Source organism: Amia ocellicauda, chromosome 16 (genome assembly GCF_036373705.1).
Source record: "Amia ocellicauda isolate fAmiCal2 chromosome 16, fAmiCal2.hap1, whole genome shotgun sequence".
Classification (NCBI taxonomy): domain Eukaryota; kingdom Metazoa; phylum Chordata; class Actinopteri; order Amiiformes; family Amiidae; genus Amia; species Amia ocellicauda.
Window position 1 is genome coordinate 11,258,594 of NC_089865.1, and position 24,211 is coordinate 11,282,804.

Below are 24,211 nucleotides of genomic sequence, written 5' to 3' on the forward strand. Positions count from 1 at the left end.
TTTTATACTGTATATTATTATATTTTCCCATCAGAAAGTTTAATGGCACATGTGTTGATTATACCTATATAATACTAAGAAATAGATTAATTGTATTAATAATAATGTTAGTATATTTAATTCATGTATGATTTATCAATCTATCTATCTATATAAACTGACCAATAAACCCATGCATTAATTAAGTATCAACAGCAAATTTTAATTTATCTTGCAAAGATTTCTTCCACTCAGTGCAACATTATTGTGAATTTCTGAATGCTGCAAAAAATAAAACAGTAATAAATACCCAACAGCCCAACAGTCTCTGTTCACCACTGTGCTAAAAATATACATGAGTAGCTGAGGTTCATATAAATGGCATTTTAAAAAATTACTTTAATTTATGGTGGCTTGCTCAGTACTAGCCTTTTCTATGAATATGCTCAATTTGTAGAGAAAAGAAAATGACCAAACAACACACGTCTTTAAGATAAGTGCATTAGCAGAACAGAAGGCAGATGGAATATGCATGTTGGTAAAAACAGGAATGTATGCTTACTTTCTTTCAAGCATATGTAATTAATAAAAAGGTAATCTTTATACATATACTTTTGTACTACATTTGTACATAATGTGAAGAATTTTTTGAAATTGTGTGAACCTTAAGTCACCCTGGATAAGGGCATCTGCTAGGAAATAAATAATAATAATAATAATAATAATAATAATAATAATAATAATACACACACACACAAAACACAATTAATTAAATTCACAGCAGGTAAAAGATAAAAATGGTTAAATGGCCTTACCATCTATTCCACAAAAAGTTAGTATTTGTGTGTTTGATATTCTATTTCATTTTTTCTAAAGGACCTGTCAATGATTGCATGTGATATGAAACTGATGTGTATAACTGCATGACTAGTCAAATGCTATGGGTAAGCATTGACTGCCCCAGGCAGATCAGGTCAGGGAATTAGCTGAGCTGCTATGTAGTAGGAAGTACAAGGAAAAATAATCTGAACAAATTGGGAACTGTTATCCATTAAATTACTTTCAATTAACAATGGACAGATATAATAAATACCTGGTCACAATGACATTACATGGCTATCCCTCTTTTAAATTATGAACAATGAATCTCACAAATTATCACAATCTCAACATAGAAAACAAAAATGTGGCTCTGGTGCTGTGGTTGAGATTGGGGAAGCCAACTGGAAGATAGTGGGAAACTACTTTCATTAAGTAAAGCTATTGATCATATTAGATCTATTCCAAAGAACCATCTGAATGAAACTAAATCAATGTGTATTCCCAAACAGTATATCATTTTATATACCTTTTATAAATAAAGTGCTATTATTTATTCACACCTGTTCACATTCCTACAATACATTTAAGCAACAATTGTGCTTTGAATTGTGTTTTGATTTTGTTTAGGATTAATAAATAACTAATAATCATGATTTATTGTATAATTTAAACTGGTTTGCCATAATTTAGAAAGACTAAAACTGTAGCAACTAAAAACCACAATGGATTGGTTGAGTGCTCTCTGATTTAAGTTTACTGTAGGACAATAGCTGCCTGAGCCCAGAGGCTAGAAGCAGTGAACTTAAATATTTTTCATAGAAAAATAAATGACTGCACAAAGGAGCCATTACACTACTCTTACAGTTCACTCATTGCTCGTGTTACATCATTGAATACCAGTAAATCAAAGCCTTTTGTTTTTCAACATATTATTCTAGGAACTGCGTATGAGTTCAATTCTATGGATTAAATACTGTTGAACAACATACAAAAACAATATTGAAATATTTTTTCTCTCAGGTTCTATAGAAGGCACTCCATGTGGTCACAAAAATAATTATTGATGAAGTCTGATTTTGGACTAGTATGTTTTTGTTCATATATATGTTTCCACTTGCTTTGATTTACATCTTGAAATATTAAATACTTCCCATTTCCAGACACAAGGCAGAGAGAGGTTACGATTAATAACAGGATGATATTAAATTAAAACACTATTTTAATCCATAGAAAGTGTTTTGATCTCATACAGTTCCTAAAGGAATATATATGGAAGTATATACACTACATGACCAAAAGTCATGAATCAGTGGATTCAGCTATTTCAGCCACACCCATTGCTGTATATAATCCAGCACACAACCATGCAATCTCCTTAGACAAGCATTGGCAGTAGAATGGGCCACACTGAAGAGCTCAGTGACTTTCAACGTAGCACCATCATAGGATTCCTGATAGAGCTGCCCTGGTTAAATGTAAGTGCTGTTATTGTGAAGTGGAAACGTCTAGGAGCAACAACAGCTCTGCCGAGAAATGGTAGTCCACACAAGCTCTTAGAACATGATCGCTGAGTGCTGAAGCTCACAGAGCGTAAACATCTGTCTGCCTGTCCCCGGTTGCAACAATTACTACCGAGTTCCTCTGGAAGCAACATCAGCACAAGAAATGTTCGTCAGGAGCTTCATGAAATGGGTTTCCATGGCTGAGCAGCCATACACAAGCCTAAGATCACCATGCACAATGTCAAGCGTCGACTGGAGTGGTGTAAAACTCACCGCCATTGGACTCTGGAGCAGTGGAAACGTGTTCTCTAGCATGATGAATCGCGTTTCACCATCTGGCAGTCCAACAGATGAATCTGGGTTTGGCGGATGCCAGGAGAACGCTACCTGTCCAAATGCATTGTGCCAACTGTAAAGATTGGTGGAGGAGGAATAATGGTCTGGGGCTGTTTTTCATGGTTTGGGCTCGGCCCCTTAGTTCCACTGAAGGGAGATCTTAATGCTACAGCATTCAATGACATTCTAGACAATTTTGTGCTTCCAACTTTGTGGCAACAGTTTGGGGAAGACCCTTTGCTATTTCAGCATGACAATGCCCCTGTGCACAAAATGAGGTCCATACAGAAATTGTTTGTCGAGATCAGTAACTTGACTGGCCTGCACAGAGCCCAGACCTCAACCCTATCGAATACCTTTGGGATGAATTGGAGTGCCAACTGTGAGCCAGGCCTAATCACCCAAAATCAGTGCCTGACCTCACTAAGGTTCTTGTGGCTGAATGGAAGCAATGTTCCAACATCTAGTAGAAAGCCTTCCCAGGAGAGTGGAGGCTGTAATAGCAGCAAAGTGTGGGGCAACTCCATATTAATGAGCCCATGCACATGATTTTGGAATGAGATGTTCGACATGTATCAGACTCTTTGAAATTGTTTTCTTGGGGGAGGGTCTTCATTGTTACAAACATTTCTCTGACAAAATACATCAAAAACTCAATATTAGTGCAGGTTTTGAAATAATAGGACATGTTACAGTGCATTACATTCAAATTTACCTTTTGTCCATTTAATATGGTCCTTTTATTGAGTGCTGAGATTCACGTTCTATTTGCAGAACATTGCAAGTCTTGACTTCATAAAGTAGTAAAATATTTTCCTGGTATACTTGATGATCTCATCAAACAAAATATACACTGAGGCTAAAATAAACATGTATACACTTGAGTGATCTTGATCTGGAGATATGTATTCATGTCTTGTCCTACAAATTAAAGGATGTGTCATTGAAAATGCAATGAATAAATAATTGGGTCAGTGAGGAAACTTGTACACTAGCCAAATGGCTAATTCAGCACAAATTAAATAAAGTGCACAAACAAAACAGAGCTGCAGGGAAATAATTTAATGAGAAACTATGTAAATGTCAGGCAGTGGCTAGTTATCTTGTGCTAGCCTCCAGAAAAAGATGTATACACTTGGAAAAATTAAGCTACAAATTTATACTCAAACATATTATTTTTTACAGGTAACATAAATATATGCATATATTTTCTGTTACATATTTTTTTATAGTTACAACAACAAACACAAGAAACTGACACTGAAACTATAAAAGGGTAACAGAAATTTAGAAATTAAAAAAATTAGAAACCACGTTTTAGAAATTAAAATGAATTATGGCAATTTGTATTTTGTTTTGTTGTTGTCATTACAAAGTTAGTCCTCCTGACAATGCTACCAATGGGATACTAAGGCAGCAGCAATACTACGTCAACACCTCACACAGAACAATAAGCTTAAAATGGTAGACAGTAGAACCCTAATGGCTAATTAGTTATTGATGTTTATTTATTTATTACTAAACTGAATTGAATTTGACACCAGAGTTAGCACTCCTCTATATGAAAAATGTCCTGGGATTTTAAAAATGCATAGCATATGAAGGACATTAGTTTAATTAGTTATCTCAAAAAAGACAATTCCTACAACATATTTCCCTTTACAGTATATTTGTTTAGCTCTAAAAAAGTATGAAACATTCTCATTATCTCAAAAGGCAGACACTTTCAGCCTGATGGTGATAATATGTTGACTATACATACAAAGAAATAAACTGGCTCAGATTCCCCACCACAAAGGACCTGGAAAACAGCTGTTAAGCATGTAGATGAGTAAAAACTTTGCAAACACCAATATGTCTTTGTATCTTCTTCTTCTTCTTCAGTGTCAGTGGATAATAAAACAATGAATAAATCCTCTATCAAAATGGCAAATTATCTAGAGCCCCCAGAATTGCATAATAACTGTATATTTGCTGCTAAGCAACTGCCATGTGACATTTGGATTCCCTCTGGAAAAGTTTCCTTGGAGATTTCTATATTCAGTCTCATCAAACCCCTCTCCTATCATATAATATTTATCAGCTGAGTAGCATCTCTTCTTTAAATTACCTTCAGATTATATTTTAAAGGTACTCATACTTGCATAAGTCTAGATTGTTTATTACTAGTACTATTTCCATTATTTTTTTGAAATGTTGCGGTGTTTCATAGCTTGATCTGGGAATTCATTGGTTGTTCATGCACACCCTGTTGAAAAGCAGACCCAGCTGGAATGAATAATATTGCATCTCTGACCATCTTCCTTGAACCCTGGAAATATGTAGAGTTGCTAGACAAATCCAGTTACCCTGTTGGAAAAAGTGTTTAGAGGGATTCATCAACCCACAGGACACCACCGCAAAATTCAGTACCTGACTGATTGTCTTTGCTTCATTGTAACAATCTCTGTACACTATCAGGTGCAATTACTGGCACGTGGGCAGCTTCCCTGCCATAAAGTCCTTGTAAATTCAAATAAACACCTACATAATTGCTTCCTGCTTTGGGTTTAACTGTGGCATATCCAATAGTCTTCCACTTCCAATCAGCATTCCTCAAAATAAATGTTGGAGATGGTGAAGTTTCTGCAATCTTCTTGAAAGTCATATGCACATTGAGAGAGAGATACAAAGATAGATAGACACACACACTCAAAAAGAAATGTTATTTCTCTATCCCACAATCCATCTCACATATTACATGTCTGGTGGGTTCAATTGGTAGTGAGTTTAAAGCTAATTTTATTAAAAGTACAAGCATTCAGCTTGCTTACCAGCAGAATGGGCTTTAGAGACATACAACATGCTTAGTTTGTCCAAACTAATTTTGAGAATGGCAGATGATTATCAGAGTTAATGGAATGAATATTGTGCTGCATTTTCTTTCCTGACATTTAACTTGAAAATGTGAAACATCTGACAACCAATTTTAGGAATACAGTGTAGCATGTCAACAATAAATATACCATAGATATACAATAGAAGATTGGACCATAGTGTATACAGACAGTCCAGCTGACCAGTTTATACTATTGCAAAGCTAGACAATACAGGACTAAAACACATAATAATTGTAATTATTATTTTGCTATAGCAACTATGCAGATGGCATGCTGGAAACACAAACATAATTATCATCAGTGTCTAAAGAGGCAACAGACATTTGGTACTACTAATGCCACGGATGATTATAATGAGAAGAAGAGCTAAAGAGGGTAAAAGAGACATGAAATTACATTATTAAAAAGCAGATTGTATCACCTCCCCAAATTTGCTCATTTCAGCCTATTTCCATCCACTGCAAGATGAAGGCCTCCCCAAGATGTTTCACGTCTGCAAAATGTATTATTTCATAAAATAATCCATCTTCCCATCTTTAATGTGCTTATTTGTTTCTCGTCAATAATTTTCAGCTAGTTAATAAACTGACTTTATTGCACTTTCATGGTGTGTGTGCATGTGTTTGTGTGCATGTATATCCAACATGTAGCATCTTTTTAACAATCAATGTTTAATTCTGATTTTTGATGATGAACCATTGAAGGTATCTTATCATTGTTTAAACAACTGCTCTTTTCTGAAATGTGGAGATAAATTAGGCAATGAGATAAGTGCTTGCCATTCACTCCCCTTTGCTCAGTGCATGATAAACTGCATTGCTTTGAAAAAGGCAAATACACCATTGTCTATCTCACCTCTTGTAACCCAAAATTAAATACAAAAAGATAACATATGCAGACTATACAATTACCTAGACTATAAAGACTATTTCTATTTCCATTGTAATTCTTTGTGTGGTTTTATAGTGAATTGTGAACCATTCATATTAACATATGAGCTAAATATAATGTAGGTTGAACAGCTGTCACTAGATGGCATCTGTTCACTAAAATATTAAGGCCAAATGGGTTTTCCCCTTTTTGAACACCCTAATAAATAATTATAATTTGTCACCTATCCCTAGCCTCCCTCAAAACAAATCTGTGACTTGCATCCATTTTCTTGAGGTATCTGTCTTGACTTTTGCACACACCTGAATCTTTCATATTCAATGAATAATACAGATCCCCAACACACTTCTTGGATTGAAAAAACAACAACAAAAACAGTTCCATCTATGACATAATAAAAGGAAGCAGTGCAATTATTCAATACAGGTTCAGAATAAAAATAACAACAATACATAAATAATGTATATATAAATACAATATTTGAATGCCTGTTTCTGTTTCGTTTTTTCGTGTAACTTAGATTTGCATTTACTTGAATCCATCCAAAATAAGTAAACTACTGTCTGATGCAAATCTTTCAACATCTGACAATACATTGTTCTAGTGTAAAACATCTGTACCGTACTTTAAGGACTCCAGTGACTGTGGCTTTGAATTGCTTGATAGAAAGGTGTCTTGGTGATTGGACCTCTTTTACAGCTCAACTCTGTGACTAAGATGATGGGATGAATAAATTGGTCTTGTTCTGGACACTTCTGTTCATAGAAACATCTTTCTGGGCATACCCTTAATTTGGAAGCAATCTCATTCACCAGTGCTGGAATACTTTTGCCAGCAATGTTAGCTTGTTGAGTTTAATGGAAAATATATTTTTCAATAAAAGGTACAAAATAGACATATTGCCAGCTGGATAAGCTGTCCCAAATAAGAATGGGACAAGTTATGCTACACCTGTAATTATGCATTTGTTACTTCCAGGTCCGGAGAACGGGGTAATGAATCAAGAAACAAATTAATCTATGCACTATGATTGTTTCTTTGTACGTAGCTAATATTTGCAGAATGCTAATAAAGAAAAACAAACAAACAACAACAATCATAATCGATTACTGGTGATCTGGAGCATGGTATTGCAACATTTTTTAGTATTTACATTTTTTCAATTAACCTAATACAACATATGTGTACCAAATCATAATCAGTAAACACAACAATGAAATCCTGCCCAAGTGTGTTCAGTTTAAAATCTGGCAGACAGTCTGTAATTGTGTATTTAAACGTAGGTGTTTCTACCATACTTGTATGCAATGCAACATTTAATTGTTGCGTAATTGTGTTATTTTACCATTGAAGTGAAGCGCTCGGCTGCAGCAGGTTGCCTACAGTTGACATGGGGATCACACAGCCGGGGAGGCGTGGAGGGGAGCTGCGTCACTCCTGCCACTAATCAATGAGCGGAAGCCATCAGGGTGTTACAAGGCGAGACTGGCAGTAACTGCATAGTCCTCTGCTGTGATTGTGTTCATTTATTGCATGAAGAGATTTCTCCGGCCAAAACCAGGAAGGGGAAAGACAACGACAACCTGCTTGCTAAAAAACAAGTTGTCAGTCCAGCGTGCTGAAAAGATACATAATCTGAGTGAAAAGAAGGGATCTAAAAAAACATTTTAGCCCAGCAGCCTTGGTTGATCATGGTGAGTAGATGGAAGGGGTGTCTGGGTTAGGAACGCCTAAAAGTGAGCAAAACCGACACTGTACCGCTATACAGGCACATTTCTGCAACAAATTGCCGAAAATAGTCTCTGAATGTCGGATAATTGTGTGCAGAGTTTGGGAAATCAAACGTATAGGTCACTCAAATAAAAATATACATACATCAATTAATTAACAAATACATGTATAATTTTATGACACTATCGGTTTTTACAAGGATGATCAGATTCGACAGTTTCCTCTTTAAATCGCATAAGAATGAATACACCGGCTTTAATTCAATATTATACATATTCCTTTGATAGAAATTAAGCTCCTTAGAAGCTAATTCTGTGCCCTCGCCTTTTTCGGTGTTAGTGCAGACAGACATCTAAAAAGGCGTCAACTACCATCTGCACGATGCTTTCATTTAGCTTCTAAGGGAAACAGTGAAAAACTAAATCCACCATCCATACACAAATATATAATATTTAGATCTCATCTCATACATACAAAGATACTAATACTTAACATATTTATGCCTGGAGGGCTGAGTTGGTGTCAAGGTTCAGTTGTTGTCACTATGCATGCAATGTTTTTCTCCTTGCATTTCAGTATATATATCATGAAATCGGCGAGGCCATGATACTATGGGATATGGAATACTAGTCGTTTTTCTGACAGTCTGTAAACGATACCATACATTATAAAAATATCAGGTTTCCAATGTATTTACATACAAATAAGTTTTCAATTAATTTGACTGAGCATTGTGCAATACCTTACCGATTTTGCTTTATTTTCCCAAAAATGTTTCAAATCTTTTATAATGATATTATATTTATAATGTAATGTAACCAAGTACAATGAAACTGCAAGGTGACTGTAATGTATATAAAACACTATTGCTCCTAATTTAGCAAGGTCTGTCTGCAATGCCTGGGCACAGATTGCCTGAGAAACAGTTTAATAAATTAAACTTCACAAAAGCTGTTGAAACAGTCCAGTTTGGGATGAGGAAAACATCACAAGAAATATAGTTTTTAAAAGGAAATTAGACAATATGCAACATTAGTTTGTACTAAAGAACAAGAAGAAGAAGTGGTGTTGGTAGTAGAAGTTCTAGTAGTAGTAGTAGTAGTAGTAGTAGTAGTAGTAGTAGTAGAAGACGAAGAAGAACAGGCCTTAGTTGTAATGATATCGTCAAAACAGATTTGATGACATCGCAACCATGCTTGGTATTTCTCATTCTTAAAGCGTAGGTAGGGGAAGGGGTCATATGAGATTCACCATGGGTAACATATCATGGGTAACTTTTCAGTTGGGTAGTTTTCATATCCTGAGTATACACGTGATATATTTCTTCATCCCAAACCCATTTGGAATTGGATGTTCGAATCTTATGTTCTCATGTTCTTAAGATTACTTAAAATATGTTATACATCATAGTAAGAACATTCATATAGAGTATACATGTGATATGTGCACTTGTTTTGTGTGTGTGTGCTCGGTTCAATTGATACATACAGACATGGGGTTTATTTAACAAAAATGCATTAACACAAACAGTTATTTAACCCTTAAATTACATTAAAATAAAATGCACAAATATTACAATGCACCAGTATCCTCCCCAAATGTGCGTTTTTATTTTTATTTTCATCACACAATGTTGAATGGAAAATGCACTTAAAAAGTCCGATGCAAGGAGTGGCATGAAGCGTTATTTTTAAAGTGTGAATGATCTGCGCGGTTTGGGGGGCTGTTTCTCATCATAGACTGTAGTAGAGCAGGGCGGAGATGTTGCAGTATAAAGGCTGATAGCTTTTTCTATGGAAAACAAATGAAGCCTCCAATATGGCGACAGCTGCAGCTTTCTTTCTCTCATCGTGAAAATCTGCAATGGATATGATACCGTTTCTGACAGCGTCTGCTCTTCCAAATGTAAGGCATTCCATTTGATTATATTTCATTTGCGTTGTAAATTACACATTTTATGATAGGATATTCTTTACCTGCTTAAAACTGTGAGGCAAGGTGGTCTTTTTGTTTGTTTGGTTTTTAAGCGGAACAGTACCAACGCGTTTTTTTCCAGCTTCGTCTGAAATGACAATACTTAACGAAGCTCAATTTAATATATATATATATATATAGGTTGATTCTCTTCCAATCCATGCACGTTATTGTTTGTGTATTGATCTATTTATGTATGTATTTATGTATTTTAATGAATGGATATTATAAATGTGTACCTGAAAACATGCCTTGATAAGCACAATATAAAGTGTCCTGTCCTGTTAATAGCATTCATTGATTTAATACTTTACCTTTGGATTTAACTTCTAGACTTGGGTTTCATTACACAATTGTGAATGTCATTGAAGTTGGCTTACTGAAATATTTCTCTGTTGTATGACCTCACTAGATTATCTCACTTTTGCCTATTTTTTAATTAATTGATTAATTAATTAATTAATTGATTGATTGATTAATCTGTTTTTCACAGACAATAGGTAAATCTGGTGTGGCGTTTATATTATGATGGTGCAATATTTTATTCCACTTGAAGTCTTACACCAGTATTTGCATTAGTCTGTGTATAAACATGTATATCTCCAAGGTTTATATTACTGCAATTCTGTGATAAATTTTTGTTCTGCTTGGTCAATCCAAATCACAATAAAATAACAACCAGAAGTAGAAGGGATGCATATTTTGTGGAAAACAGTAACATATTATAATAGGGTGGTGATACAACGCCTGGGGGGAGTCACTTAAGAATCCTTTGCACTATTATAACACCCAGTGTGACTAATATGCCTTGACCTTTTGCTCTCCCTCGTTTGAGCCTTTTCATGAATTAATGGTAAAGATTCAATGTCTATTCATATAGCCGGCAGCCATGCTTGGAGATGTGGAGAGAACTTTCTAGTACAACCAGCTCCAGCACTAACGCTTGAATAGACAGCAGAGATTGACTTCCAGCATTTTGTTTTTTACAAAATGTAACTATGATTTTAATCACAGTTTCTCGTTTGTATCCCGTTTATATATATCCCGAGTGTATATGCTTTTAATAAAATGCCGGTAATGTCATCATGCTGTCCATTTGTGTATGGATTTGAAACCCCATTGTATATATAGTTGTTTCCTCGGAAAATACATCAAAAACAATACATCTATGGTGTCTAGTACACGTTTTACGAGTGCATTTCCTTGTCCATTTACTTGTTGTTCATTTGAATCTTGGCGTTTGGCTGTGATTTTCGGGGTACTGTGGCATACATTATTCTCGAATGAATTGAGGCATCTGAAATGAACAACTGGGTTATACAGAGCTGAAGAGATAAGGTGGCGAATCCGAGAGAAATTGGGAAATGGATGGATCGTTAGTGATTATTTGTTATTTAATCTGTATAAGCCATGTTCTATGTGTACATTTGAAACCAAAAAATAAAACATGTGATATGCAACTTCTCCGAAAGTGTGCATGCACGTAATTTACGAAGCGAGATAAAAAACATAAACTGTAATAAAACCCTGGTTCTGTGAGCAAAGCCTTCAGCACCCTGGACAGCAGCACTCGCCCACGCCCACAGACACCAGTTTTGAAAAGCACTGGTCCATTCGTTAAACAACTTTGGCGACAGTTTATTTCATGATTGGGTGTATTATTATTATTATTATTATTATTATTATTATTATTATTATTATTATTATTATTATTATTATTATTGTGATGAGCTGCTATTTTTATTTTAATATGCTTTAAATATATCCTCATCATCAATGTTATGTAACCCCTTTCCCCTCCATCTAATTACAATGATTTAAATCAATTGTCAGACATAACATTGTCACACTAATTTTAGCATATCAATATTGACGGACATCTTTTATCCAAGAATTTAAACATTTTCTTTTGTAATTACCCATGTTGTCTGAACGAGAAAGAAACTCCCTGGCACTTTAGTTCTGAAAACAGCTTAATTTGTAGACATAGTCTCATTCAAATAACCCTGTATTTGGAAGGACATAGTCAGAATTGTGATCTTTTCTAGCACTGTGGTTGTAAATTGTGTACAATTCATGTCCAGGTTTCTTAGATGCCCCAGAACTGTCAGGCTCCATTTGAGACACTGGAGCCTGACATTTTGTGCTGAAATGCTGACAATAAGGTGGTTCTTCTGTAGTTTCCATTTTAAAATCAAATATCACTCACACCAAATTGTCCAAGGTAGAGGTTTTCTTATTAATGTCTATCATGGTGTTTGTGTTTTCTGAAGACAGAGTCTGTAAATCAGGAGGCAAAGAGGCTCACAAGTAAATAACGATAGTCAGTTAATACTGCATAGCATTTTGTATTTAATACAGTAGGAAACTGCTTACATGTCATCTCAGCATTGCTAAGGTTGCTGACGGCTGTGACTAAGGATTGCTTTGTTCTAATCTGGACATGTTATCAGCTTAGCCAAAGTAATTGAGCCTATTTATTCACCTTGTTTTATCAACACAAATTAAGTACCAAGATGGTTATTCCGTCTTGCACCTATTTCAGTACAAATTCACCTTTTTTGTCTTTCCTCTGGAGATTTCAGTATTGACCAAACATTGACAACTCACCATCCAGAGACTTTCTTTATAAGCACGTCTCTCAAACCATTTTTCAGCCAATGCTTTGTAGGAAATTACATTAAATCAAACACACAATTAGGCAAAGTACAGATGTTCAATTGTTTTAACTGCTGTAGGAAACTGCTGACATAGCTAGCTTAGTTCTCAATTAAAAGTCTTGGCTAAAAACTGAATGAGGATTGTGTCAGTCTAAGCCACACATGAATCCAAGTTAACAACTCAATGAATATTGTTAAGCAGAAATCTCCATATAGATCCTATGAATGTAAATGATGACCAAAGCATATCTGCTTGTAGGAGATCATCAGTGCTTGCGCTAGCTGAGCAATACATGGGCTGTTGAAAATCAGATACACCTTGACAGGGTGTTATCTGTAGTAGGTTTTGTTAGAATAATACAAGTATTGTGTGGGAATAAGATTCACTGGAATGATGATCATTTGTTTGGAGTTTTAAACCTGGAATTAAAAGTAGCATTTGTGCCTGAAAATTTTAATATTGTTAATGGGTACATGCAAAGGGGAATGGAGTTGTTTTGTGCTTGAACATCCTCCAGAGACCTACAGTCTGGGCCATGGTGCCAGAAGCTAATATGAAATGATGCAATTGTACACCTGGGTTTTTAGGAGGGAATTGTTTGTGTCATTTATTGCACTGCTGCTCTCTAGAGGGATTGCAGTTGGTGTGGGGGGTTGCAATGGAGAACAAAAGAGGTAAGGGTTGGCTTGTTAGCAAGCTTTCTACAAAATAAACATCCAGCTCTTTCTCAGGGGCCAAGGGTCTTATCCATAGACAGTTGTTCTACCAAAGGGATAAAAACATCATTAATTTCACTTCTATAGGACACAAAAATAACTGACAAACCATACCTATTGGGGCTTTAAAAAAAAAGTGCTTTAGACATCTATATTTATTTGAACTTGATTGGCTGTGGTTCTGTCTCTGTAAAATGGAGGGCAGAGCCAGCAATTATCCGGCCAGTTTAATGTTTTTTTTGGCACACATAAATGTTTTAGTTGCCAGCCACCCAGCCATTCTAATGACTACAAATTCTTCAGTAAATCAAAGCATGGGTCCTGTTTTGCCTGGGGTTGTTTTTGTGAAGACGCATATCTACAGAAAATTTGAGTTAGGACAGTAGCTACAATGACAGCCCATTATTTCTTTCATTCTCCAGTTTATGTGTGTGTACGCATGTTTTTGTTCGATTAAGGTTTTTTGGGGTAGGCCTTGATTTGGGATGAACTCTTCAATGTAATGTGAATCTATTTAATTTATTTTACTCTAGAATTTGTATTGTGCGTATGTATGATACAATTTGTGTGTACGATGTATACCATTTTTGATAATACACTCATTAAAAACATGGGACAGTGTAAGTAACCAAGTACTGGTTCTCCAGTGATGTCATGTTAGATAGTGGTTGTTGTTGTCTTTCAGATCAAAATGTGGAGGCAGTAGTATTGAAGTTAACTTGGTGGGACTGTGGATTCAAACATGATATTTCTAAGACATTGAGTTCAAAATTAATGGGAGCAACTTTGCATTTGGCACAGTACATTTAATTGTCACTGTTGTTTAATTAAATGGAGGAAATACATGCACATAAGAGGTAGAGGTTAGGGGTTCCCAACATTTTGTCTCTGTGGTATCTACCAGGTCAATGTAATTTGGAGTATTGCATAACATATACAATTGACACTGCTGCTCTAAAGTGTTGTATAGTGAATCTTAAAATTCATGTATTGCTGACAAGAAAAAATGAATTATTGTGCCAGTGTTTTTGTCTTCCAGCAGGACAGTGGCCCCTAAACTGTGGTAGACGCTTTCCAAAGTATGGTATCTATAATAAATGGAAGACAAAATACTTGTAGTAATGGAGTGGCTTCAGCACTTGGCCTTAGAGAAAGGTTGGTAACAGGGTTATAGCATGAATCCACCCTGGCAACTCATTGACTACATCCTAAGTTGGGGTTGGTTGCTTTCAGATTTCACATGAGCTAATTTTAAGCTTTTTAAAAGCTTAAGTGAGTCTTAGCCATGAAACATCCCATACATTTCCATATCTGAATGTGCTGCACAAGTTTGAAAATACTGCTGAATCACATAGTGACACACTAATAGCCATTTCATCCACATCATATATTATGTTTAGCAAAATGTAATGACTTTCTTTTTCATTCAGATGGAATGAATTGATGGCTAGGCACCTTTTTACAGCCTTAATTGTAATACCAACTGATTGGTGTTGGATTTCTACAATTTGTATTATCTAACTCCCGTGAGGTCCATCAAAATATAAAGACAAGCTGAACTGGATGAATATACTGTACACCAAGTAAGGCTTATAGAATAAAAAATAAATTAAAGTATTCTACTCGTGGTTTGGGAGCTATTATTCTGCATAATGCTTTGTATTATTCAGAATATGAAAGGGATGCTTTCTCATGTCACACCCTATTCTTCATACTTGCTTTTACCTATGCATGTGCAAGAACTTTGCTCTGCCCCATGAGTGCATGAAGCCAGAATTGAGAACAAAAACTTGCATGTGATTGTGAATATAAATGGATTGTAAAGATAAAGAGTGGTTTTGGGTTCTACAGCCAATTTGTTAAAATGAACTATGTAAGTGTGCCAATAAATATCACATTACAAATGTTTTTTTTTTTTAATGTAGCCACTCATATTTTTGTTTTATGTCATGCTTCCTGAACAAATCATCTTAATTAATGAGGGTTTGCTGCAAGCATGGTGAAGCTGAACTATTTACAAACTATACTGTGCATTAATTATTGGGATAATGTATCAACTAAATCTGTTCTTTATGAAAGATACTGTTTTTATTTGTGTGTGAATGTGGTTGTAGAGATCTTTATCTTAGGCCACATGTTTATTATTCAATCAATCAATCTGTTCACATTAACATATCATATATGCCATAATATAAACAAGCAGAATATGGTAATACTCCCTGTCTCAGGACACATTTAAAGTAATGGACAAAGCACATTTGGCACTGTCTGCTGTAGGAGATTGTTCTTGAAAAACTGAATGAAAAAAATACATCATTGTAAAATACTTGAATACTATAACCAGATTAGAATCCAGAGTGTTATAAACATGTTACAGGGTATACAGACAGGTATTGACATTTAGCCAGTGTCTTTTACTGGTGCTGGCATTCTGAAAGTATTTCAAATTTCAGTATTTAACAGCACTCTTCCACACAACATAAATGCAGTATCTTTTCACTCTGTTAAATGATTTAGGCCTGCAATTAAATCGAAACTTCAACCCACAACCAATCACAAAAATTTGAGATGAGTCACTTGATGGCAGATTCACGTTTCCAGAAGTCTCTTGCACCTACATAGTGGAAAGTCACCACCAAGTATTGAATTTAAAATTTTTGTGGGTCATATGAGTTGAAGTTTAGAAGGTCTCTGGGCCTTACTTAACACTTTATTAGTAATCATGTACACAGATTGCAAAAGTGTGTTAGGAATCATTTTGAAATAATATTTTTCAGTATGTGTATTCAACTAAATTCAACTAAATTTAGTTAAACTAAACTAAACTAAATTCAACTGCATTCAACTAAATATTCATCAATAATCCCAATTGTGTTAGTAGCTGGGGTACCATGACTATTTTTGAAAAGATGTATCCATCTTATAAATAATAAGTAGGATAATGGTTTTGTTGTGTGGATATAGAGATTCAAGTATAATCATTATTTCATATATATAATAAAATATAAATTATATATACGTGTTCTTTACATTTCTTGTTAGCAGATTTACCATGCTTTGCCAATGTGAGATATGCTGGTTGGCTTAAAATGTATGTTCTAGACTTGACTGAAAATACAGTAAGTCTATATAGTGGATAAACCTGTACATATGTTTATCATCATTTTCATCTGATCCATTGGCACTGTCATACTATAGTTAATAGAAGAAAGTGATATAACTGTGATTATATATATATATGTGTGTGTGTGTGTGTGTGTGTGTGTCACTGCTGTGGCACAGAACTACCAATGACAATGAGATACAGCTCAATCACCTTATTTGATTGAATGCAAAGGAGTTTTTTCCTTCCAGTATATTTGTGTTTGCCAGTGCTATTGCAGTGTCCTAACTCATTAAGTCAGGACAATCCTTGCCTGTCTTGAAAATAAGCAATTTCTTCTCTATTTTTTCTGCTGTTGGCTCTGAGGTATTTAAAAGTAAATGTAAATGTGTTTAGAGATTTAAATTAATTCTGTGGTAACCATGGAAACCTATAACAGAACAAGGAGTCTTAGGTTAAATGATTAGCACATTTTTTCTTAACCATATTTGGTGCAATGCCACAGAACAGTTATATTTATTTTATTCAGATATATATCTGTATTTCTGCTGCCTGCCAGCTTTGTTTGGCTTCATTACATTTCTCTTCACTTCATGTGTAGGGTCTGCTATTCAAGAGCTTGTCATATGCATGACATGTCTTATTTTTGCATTTATGATGTCCCTCAGTAGATCTGATTTAATAATTTGTGCACATTTGTTTGTCTCATTTACCATGGAACAGTGATTTGGTAAAAAACAAACACAGAGACCAAAAAAAACTCAATCTTTTGGGAAGATTCTGTTTAGCACAGCAATGTATATGGAAATGTAACTAAATTGAATTAAACAAATAGACAACAATGACAGAAAATAAACAATTACAGACAACAGTATTGTAAATTCTCTGAAATCAATGCTTTGGTATTGAATAATCTTCAATATTTGCCTTAAAATAATTGAAAGACCAATTGCACTGAGGTTTTTTCCACACTTAGATCAGTTCCTTTATTTGGAGAAGTTCAAATGGCAAACAAACCCAATTGATTCCACCTAAAGAAGTGCTCGCTGTCTGTATAGCAGATGACTGAGTTCATTTAGCTTCATATTATGAACAACACAAGCCACTGACAAGAACCACCCTGTGTATGGAAGCCCTAACACTCTGCATTGCTTACTTGGGAGAGTAGTCAGCACCATGGTGACCACAATCTGTCTCCCTTCAAATATCTACAGATGCAATGCAAGGCACTTGACTGCTCCACTATTTACAAGAACTTCACAGAAATCACTTGATTAATACACTGTGAATTAAAATTAATTGAGTCCTCCTCACTGAAGTGAACCACTTGCACAAACTCCATTAATTTCCTAAATAACTTGGCACTTTTGTAGACCAAACTAAGGCAACAGAACTGATGCTGTTTGAGATAAAGCCTGAGAGAATGTCTCATAAAATCACATTTTGTTTTGGTTTCAAGGAGATTTTACATGTGCAGTGATCACAAGCTTCGTTGTTGAACATGATTGCTGTATTTCCCTTTTTAATGGTAAATCAAAATTGATATATTCATCAAAGGTTTTTACATCAAACTTGGAAGGGCCAACACTTTTTCCTTAAGAATACACATACAAATAAACTGCACAATTAATGAGCTGTATGCTCTGTGACCCTAGTATGCTACCTGTGATTAATATTTTATTGAATGAAGAAAATGTGTTGGGAAGGGCCAATGGATGTAAAACCCTAGATGAAGCCTTACACTAATTAATGGGTGCCATTTTCAAGCCAACATAATAAACGAAGACAAAGCCTGGAACTTAACCAAACGGATTTGTCAAGGCACAGTAAAGAAAATAAAATATTTCACATAAATAGATATAAATGTATGATTTTATTTTGGTTATTTGCCAGTGCTATGTCAGAGTTTCATATCTGACAGAATATATTGACATTCAACCTTTTCTAGTGGGGAGATAAAAATCAAGTAAAAGTATTCCTCTCTTTTGCAGACACCATCACAGTGGACATTTGGATTTACAAATAAAAATGGACCACCCAGCTAGGAAGTAATAATTGAAAATCATGAATTATAAATTGAACTCAGTAGTTTATGATAGTGATACATTTTACTGTAAAACCACACCTATCAGAATAGAATACATTAATAGATACAATTATGGAGTGTTTGTTTATGTATCAGTGCCTATCTATATCTCTCTATATATATCAATTATTATAAATAAAAGATGAATAACCCAACATAAAATCTTTTGAAGGAGTGTGTATAATGCATGTTCATACAGCATATCGTTGATTGGTATCCATTCACACACTAGTTAAGTGCTATGAATTTGCATCTTCAAGCAATTTAAGTTAATGTTTGTATCTCCGCAAGTGTGAAAATACATTTAGTCATGTTTGGCTTTGATTTATAAAAAGTAATATTGACTATGTAGCTGCTCTACGCAAAAGCTGCAGCTCTTTTAATTCAGTTATATTCATATGAATCTAAACTGAGACTTCTTTAAACATACATATGGAAGTTTTGTGCTGGCAAATTCACTTTTTATTCAGTTTGCATTATTTTTATTGAATAACATTCTGACATTTTATTTGTATTTCAAGTGTTTTTACTTTTGCTTCACCATTTTCTTTTAATTCGCACATTATTTTAGTAAGTCAAGGAATTCAATCCACTTTTTCAAGATAATTTGTGTTGCATTTGTTTGTATGTTTGCTTGTTTTATTATTTTGAAGCATAAGGGTTTCAGTCTATGTAATGTGCTTCTCAAATATTCAAGGGGAGTCTGTATTCATTTCTGGAAGCCAGCATGCGTAACTATGTAACACGATGCATGATGTTCAGTATGTAAATAATAAAAACAATGATTCTACCCTAATGTTATGCTTTTTACAATATGTATGTTTTTGGAAAGCTGGTGATAATTTAAGTCTACAGAATTGCAGCAAAATGAACATCCTCCAGGCTGTAAAGATTTGCAGTTTGTTTGTTTCCATGTTAGGTATACTGGATGAAATGCTTGATCTTTTTTTTTCTGTTTTCTGTCTCGACTTCAATTTCGACAACTTGTTAGAATGTAACATATGTGTCAGCTACAGTTTTTGGAATGTCTTCTGTTTCTTATTAAGATACGTTTACATTTTTTCTTTCCCCTTTAGATTCTTTGTGAATTATAAATGTCACATGGTGTGAACAATGGAGAAACTCTACTGTATATTGAGATATAAAGTCGTACACGAACTCCTATTTTGTGAGTTTAATCCATATTTCTTTTCTTGTTTTCTTTGTTTGTTGTCTAGTACTTTCTTATGCAGGAGGCTAAACGTTAACTTTGAAGGTGCAGGATGAAAAGATGGCACAACTGCTTGTACCACCAGGAACAGAAAGCTTCCACCTGTTTTGCCAGGAATCTCTTGACACTATTGAGAAGAGGATTGCAGAAGAGAAAGCAAAGAAGCCCAAAGCAGAGCGTTACGATGACGATGATGAAAATGGCCCCAAGCCAAACAGTGACTTGGAGGCTGGAAAATCATTGCCATTTATTTATGGTGACATACCTAAGGGAATGGTTTCAGAGCCCCTTGAGGATCTGGACCCTTATTACATGAATGAGAAAGTGAGTGTCCCACACACACACACACACACACACACACACACACACACACACACGTAGCAAAGCTTGGTGCAAACCTGTCAACTTTCTTTCCAATTTGGTCCTCAGTGGTTGACTGTTTCAGCTGTTTTATTAATGACAGATTTTTGTTTTGTTTTGTTGGATTGCTGTGTTTTTGTTACTATAACAGCATCTATAGTACTATTGGAAAATGGCCTTTTCAGACTGAATTTATTGGATGCACTTGTTTTGACCGTGGTCCTACTGTCCTGTTATTATTTCTAGCATAACAAGGATAAGGCTTTGGTATTTGCATTTCATTCACCTTATATCAGAACATACCTTTGATAGCACTTAAAACATATCAGCATAGGAAAGCCATTTTAATAATCTATTTAATAACCCTTGTTATTCAAAGAGGTAGGTTTTAGCCATAGTTGTGTTATATTCTGTTATTTTAAATGCCATTCAAAGACTATACATTTTACCTTTCTACAGTTTAACATCTGGTCTCGTTAACATAATTTTGGATTATTCTAATTACCACTGACTGCTAGTTGAGTATAACATACATTTTGCATTATTTATATTTGTTCTTGTAAAGATTATCCTTATAGGATTTCAGCCAAATGCAGCTCTGTTGTAGTACAACTGATTTTATTATTCAGTTACATAGAAGTACTGGCAGGAATATGTTATTTTTGGATCATGTTAGATGAAGATAATGTAATTGTCCCTTTTTTCCTTGGTCTCTCTAATTCATACAAATGCCAAACGTAGCATTCGTTTAGAGGGATTGGCTGTGGAAATTACTTGTAATGTTTTGATTTTGATTTGATTTAATCTTGTTTATTCTCTTTTTTAGACTTTTATAGTCTTGAACAGAGGGAAGGCAATCTTCCGCTTTAATGCCACACCTGCCTTGTACATCTTAAGCCCTTTTAACATTCTTAGAAGAATATCTATTAAGATTTTGGTACATTCATATCCTTTACACCAAGTTCAATCTCTGATATAAACAATGTGACTGCATGTCATGTGCTGTGTTTTCTCTGATGAAATAAGTTCCTAGAAACCTTTGCCACATGGAAAAAATATACTGTATTATTTTGACCCAAGGCCTTGGAAAATATTGACTTTGTTGGTGTACATGACCTTATTGTTCAATTTAATGTCATCAGTCAGCCTTATGTGCTTAAAAAAATGTGTTGTGTTGCTGATTTCCTTGACTAATTTTACATTATTCAGCATGCTTATCATGTTAACTATCTTGACCAACTGTGCGTTTATGACATTGAGTAAGCCTCCGGATTGGGCAAAGAATGTAGAGTAAGTTTGACTTTGTATTTCTTTCTATTTAAATATATCTGTTGTTAATACAATTGCTGTAGTCTAAAAGTCTATTCTAACATATATATACAATGTGTGCGTGTGTGTGTGTGTGTGTGTGTGTATGTGTATGCGTATATATATATACATATAAATATATATATATATATATATATATATATATATATATATATATATATATATATATATATATATATATATATATATATGAGAGAGAGAGAGAGAGAGAGTCTAATGCTATATCTATATTATGTGTAATAAAATAAGGTTCTGTGCCAGATCAGAATGGTTATGTATAGAAGAAAAGATCATGGTGCTTAAAAGGACCAGAATACTAGATTGTAGTTTTCTGTTCTAATTTTCTAGTGATACAGTAGAATAGTATCCAGTGTCTCTACAGTCCAGTGACCTTGTAATATACATCTATATAGAAACAAACAATAACAATAAAACACTTTTATTTTTCATTTGCAACAGGTACACATTCACTGGAATTTACACATTTGAATCTCTTATAAAAATTCTTGCAAGAGGCTTCTGTGTAGGCAAATTTACATTCCTACGAGATCCATGGAACTGGCTGGATTTCAGTGTTATCCTTATGGCGTAAGTATTGAGATTAGGTCATCTGATTTACTTTGAGGCTTTGCTCTCATTGCTCTTCTTTTTACTGTGAATATGACTGAATCATTAATGTGGTTAATTTATTAATTGCTTAATTAAAACATATACACTGTATCATACAGGAATATCGAAAGCAAATCTGAATATTATACTATATTAAAATCTTATCAGTACAAAATCTACCAGTACATATAATGTAGTCATTTATAAATCTTATGAGGGTTTTCTTCTTTACTTGCTTTATTTTTGGATAACATGTTTTCCTTTTTAATCACAATTGATGGGTATTCACTGAAATCTAAAATAAGTGGAATTTTTTGATTCATTGTAATAGTATTACAGTAAGTACAATATCTGTCCCACTAAAACAACACAGTTCACTACACACTCTCTAAAGGGTTTGTGAGTATACTTATTCAGATATCCTTTGTAGTGTGCACAGCAATGCATACTGAAATATTTGCCTCAGTGATGCAAACATATGGTGTTGTAAAGTCTGTGGCCTGAAGACCAAAGTGAACTTGGCCCATGATTGTCAGACATAGAGAGCTTCGGGAAAAAGTTAAATGGTTTGACAATGGTATAATAGCATGTGGAAAAGAATAATGTTTGACAATAAGTTCCAGCCTTTGCTATCTTATTATATATTGGACATATAAATCCACTTAAATGGTGATGAAGATTGAACAGAGTTGATTACATTTTCAGATATTTGTGTGCATTATTGTGATAATATTTGCAATATGTTCTGCAATCAATTTAAGCCTTCAGAAATGTAAAGCAAATTAGAACCTCATCTTTTAAAACAGTCCTATTTCCTCATGCATGAAATGTGGATGCTATTGCATCTAATAAAATTGCCGGAGCTGTGGTGTGAACGTAGCTTGATTCTAGTCAATGTGATTCCCAATGTGCATTCAATCATTGCATGTGCTACATACACTGTACTGTATAATAGCACGAACGTCAGGATTATAGTCAGTCTGCAACAGATCGAGGAAGTAATTTGTAAATGATTTATGTGTATAAAGCCTGAATAACTGTGAATTTAATTCTACAGGTATGTAACAGAGTTTGTAAACCTAGGCAATGTTTCAGCTCTCCGAACTTTCAGAGTATTGAGAGCTTTGAAAACAATTTCTGTAATCCCAGGTAAGACGTAATTGGTGTGGAATATTAGCAGGACCTGTGTACTGTACCTCCAAATGTTTCTTGGTGTCTTGTCATTGTGTTTGTGTGACCTTACCTATTACAGATATGTGACAGAATTTGTGGACCTGGGCAATGTCTCAGCACTGAGAACATTCAGAGTTCTGCGAGCGTTGAAAACTATATCTGTCATTCCAAGTGAGAGCCAGGTTAAACGCTGGGGCTGACATTTGTCCACATCATCTTATACTTCTTTTTTTTTTTTTTGGCCTGGCCATTTGCCTCTCATACAGCAAAAAATAGAAAGCATGAATCTGGAACTAATCCTAAGAGATGGAAATGATTCCTTGCTTTTTGACATCATATTTGTATTTATTTATTTATTTTAATACAGGGAGTTTAACAGATTTGTTGCATGAGACATTGCAAATATCCAGCCTGTGTTGTTTGCATTATGTGACGTCCAGTTTTCCTTTCCCTCGTTTTCAGTAATTTGCTGTTTTGACTTAATTGGAGTCTGCCTTAATGAAACAGCCCATGTTTAATTAAGACAAGCTTACATGCTGGTGTTTTGTGGGTGTGTATTCATTGGAAAACAAAAATATAATACATACTCCCATGGACACTACATGTTTCTTTTTTTTTTTCAAAAACAATCTTTTCTGCTCCAAGCTTCTACAAAAGTTTATAACACATATGATTACATCCAACTGTGTTTCCAAATATAGAACATTGGCATTAAATGCATTCAATTGGTTTTGATAATCAAATTGAACACCACTACAAGGAAAGCAATAAATTGCATATCAAAGAAGTTAAGGCATATTGTACAGTTTCTAAATATGCTTTCTCTGTATTTTTTGGAATGAGGATGTGT

The 24,211-nt window shown here is 34.5% G+C and overlaps 1 protein-coding gene across 1 annotated transcript in view; it reads left to right on the forward strand.

The window, feature by feature from the left end:
- The first annotated feature begins 7,935 nt into the window (after positions 1-7,935).
- Positions 7,936-24,211, forward strand: part of scn1laa (sodium channel, voltage-gated, type I-like, alpha) — a 44,957-nt gene continuing 28,681 nt past the window's right edge. Inside the window, exons 1-6 of the mRNA XM_066687478.1 lie at positions 7,936-8,103; positions 19,898-20,214; positions 21,077-21,195; positions 21,451-21,540; positions 22,039-22,167; positions 23,441-23,532. Of these exons, the coding sequence (XP_066543575.1) occupies positions 19,951-20,214; positions 21,077-21,195; positions 21,451-21,540; positions 22,039-22,167; positions 23,441-23,532 (694 nt within the window). The 5' untranslated portion in view covers positions 7,936-8,103; positions 19,898-19,950. The remainder of the gene's footprint in view (positions 8,104-19,897; positions 20,215-21,076; positions 21,196-21,450; positions 21,541-22,038; positions 22,168-23,440; positions 23,533-24,211) is intronic.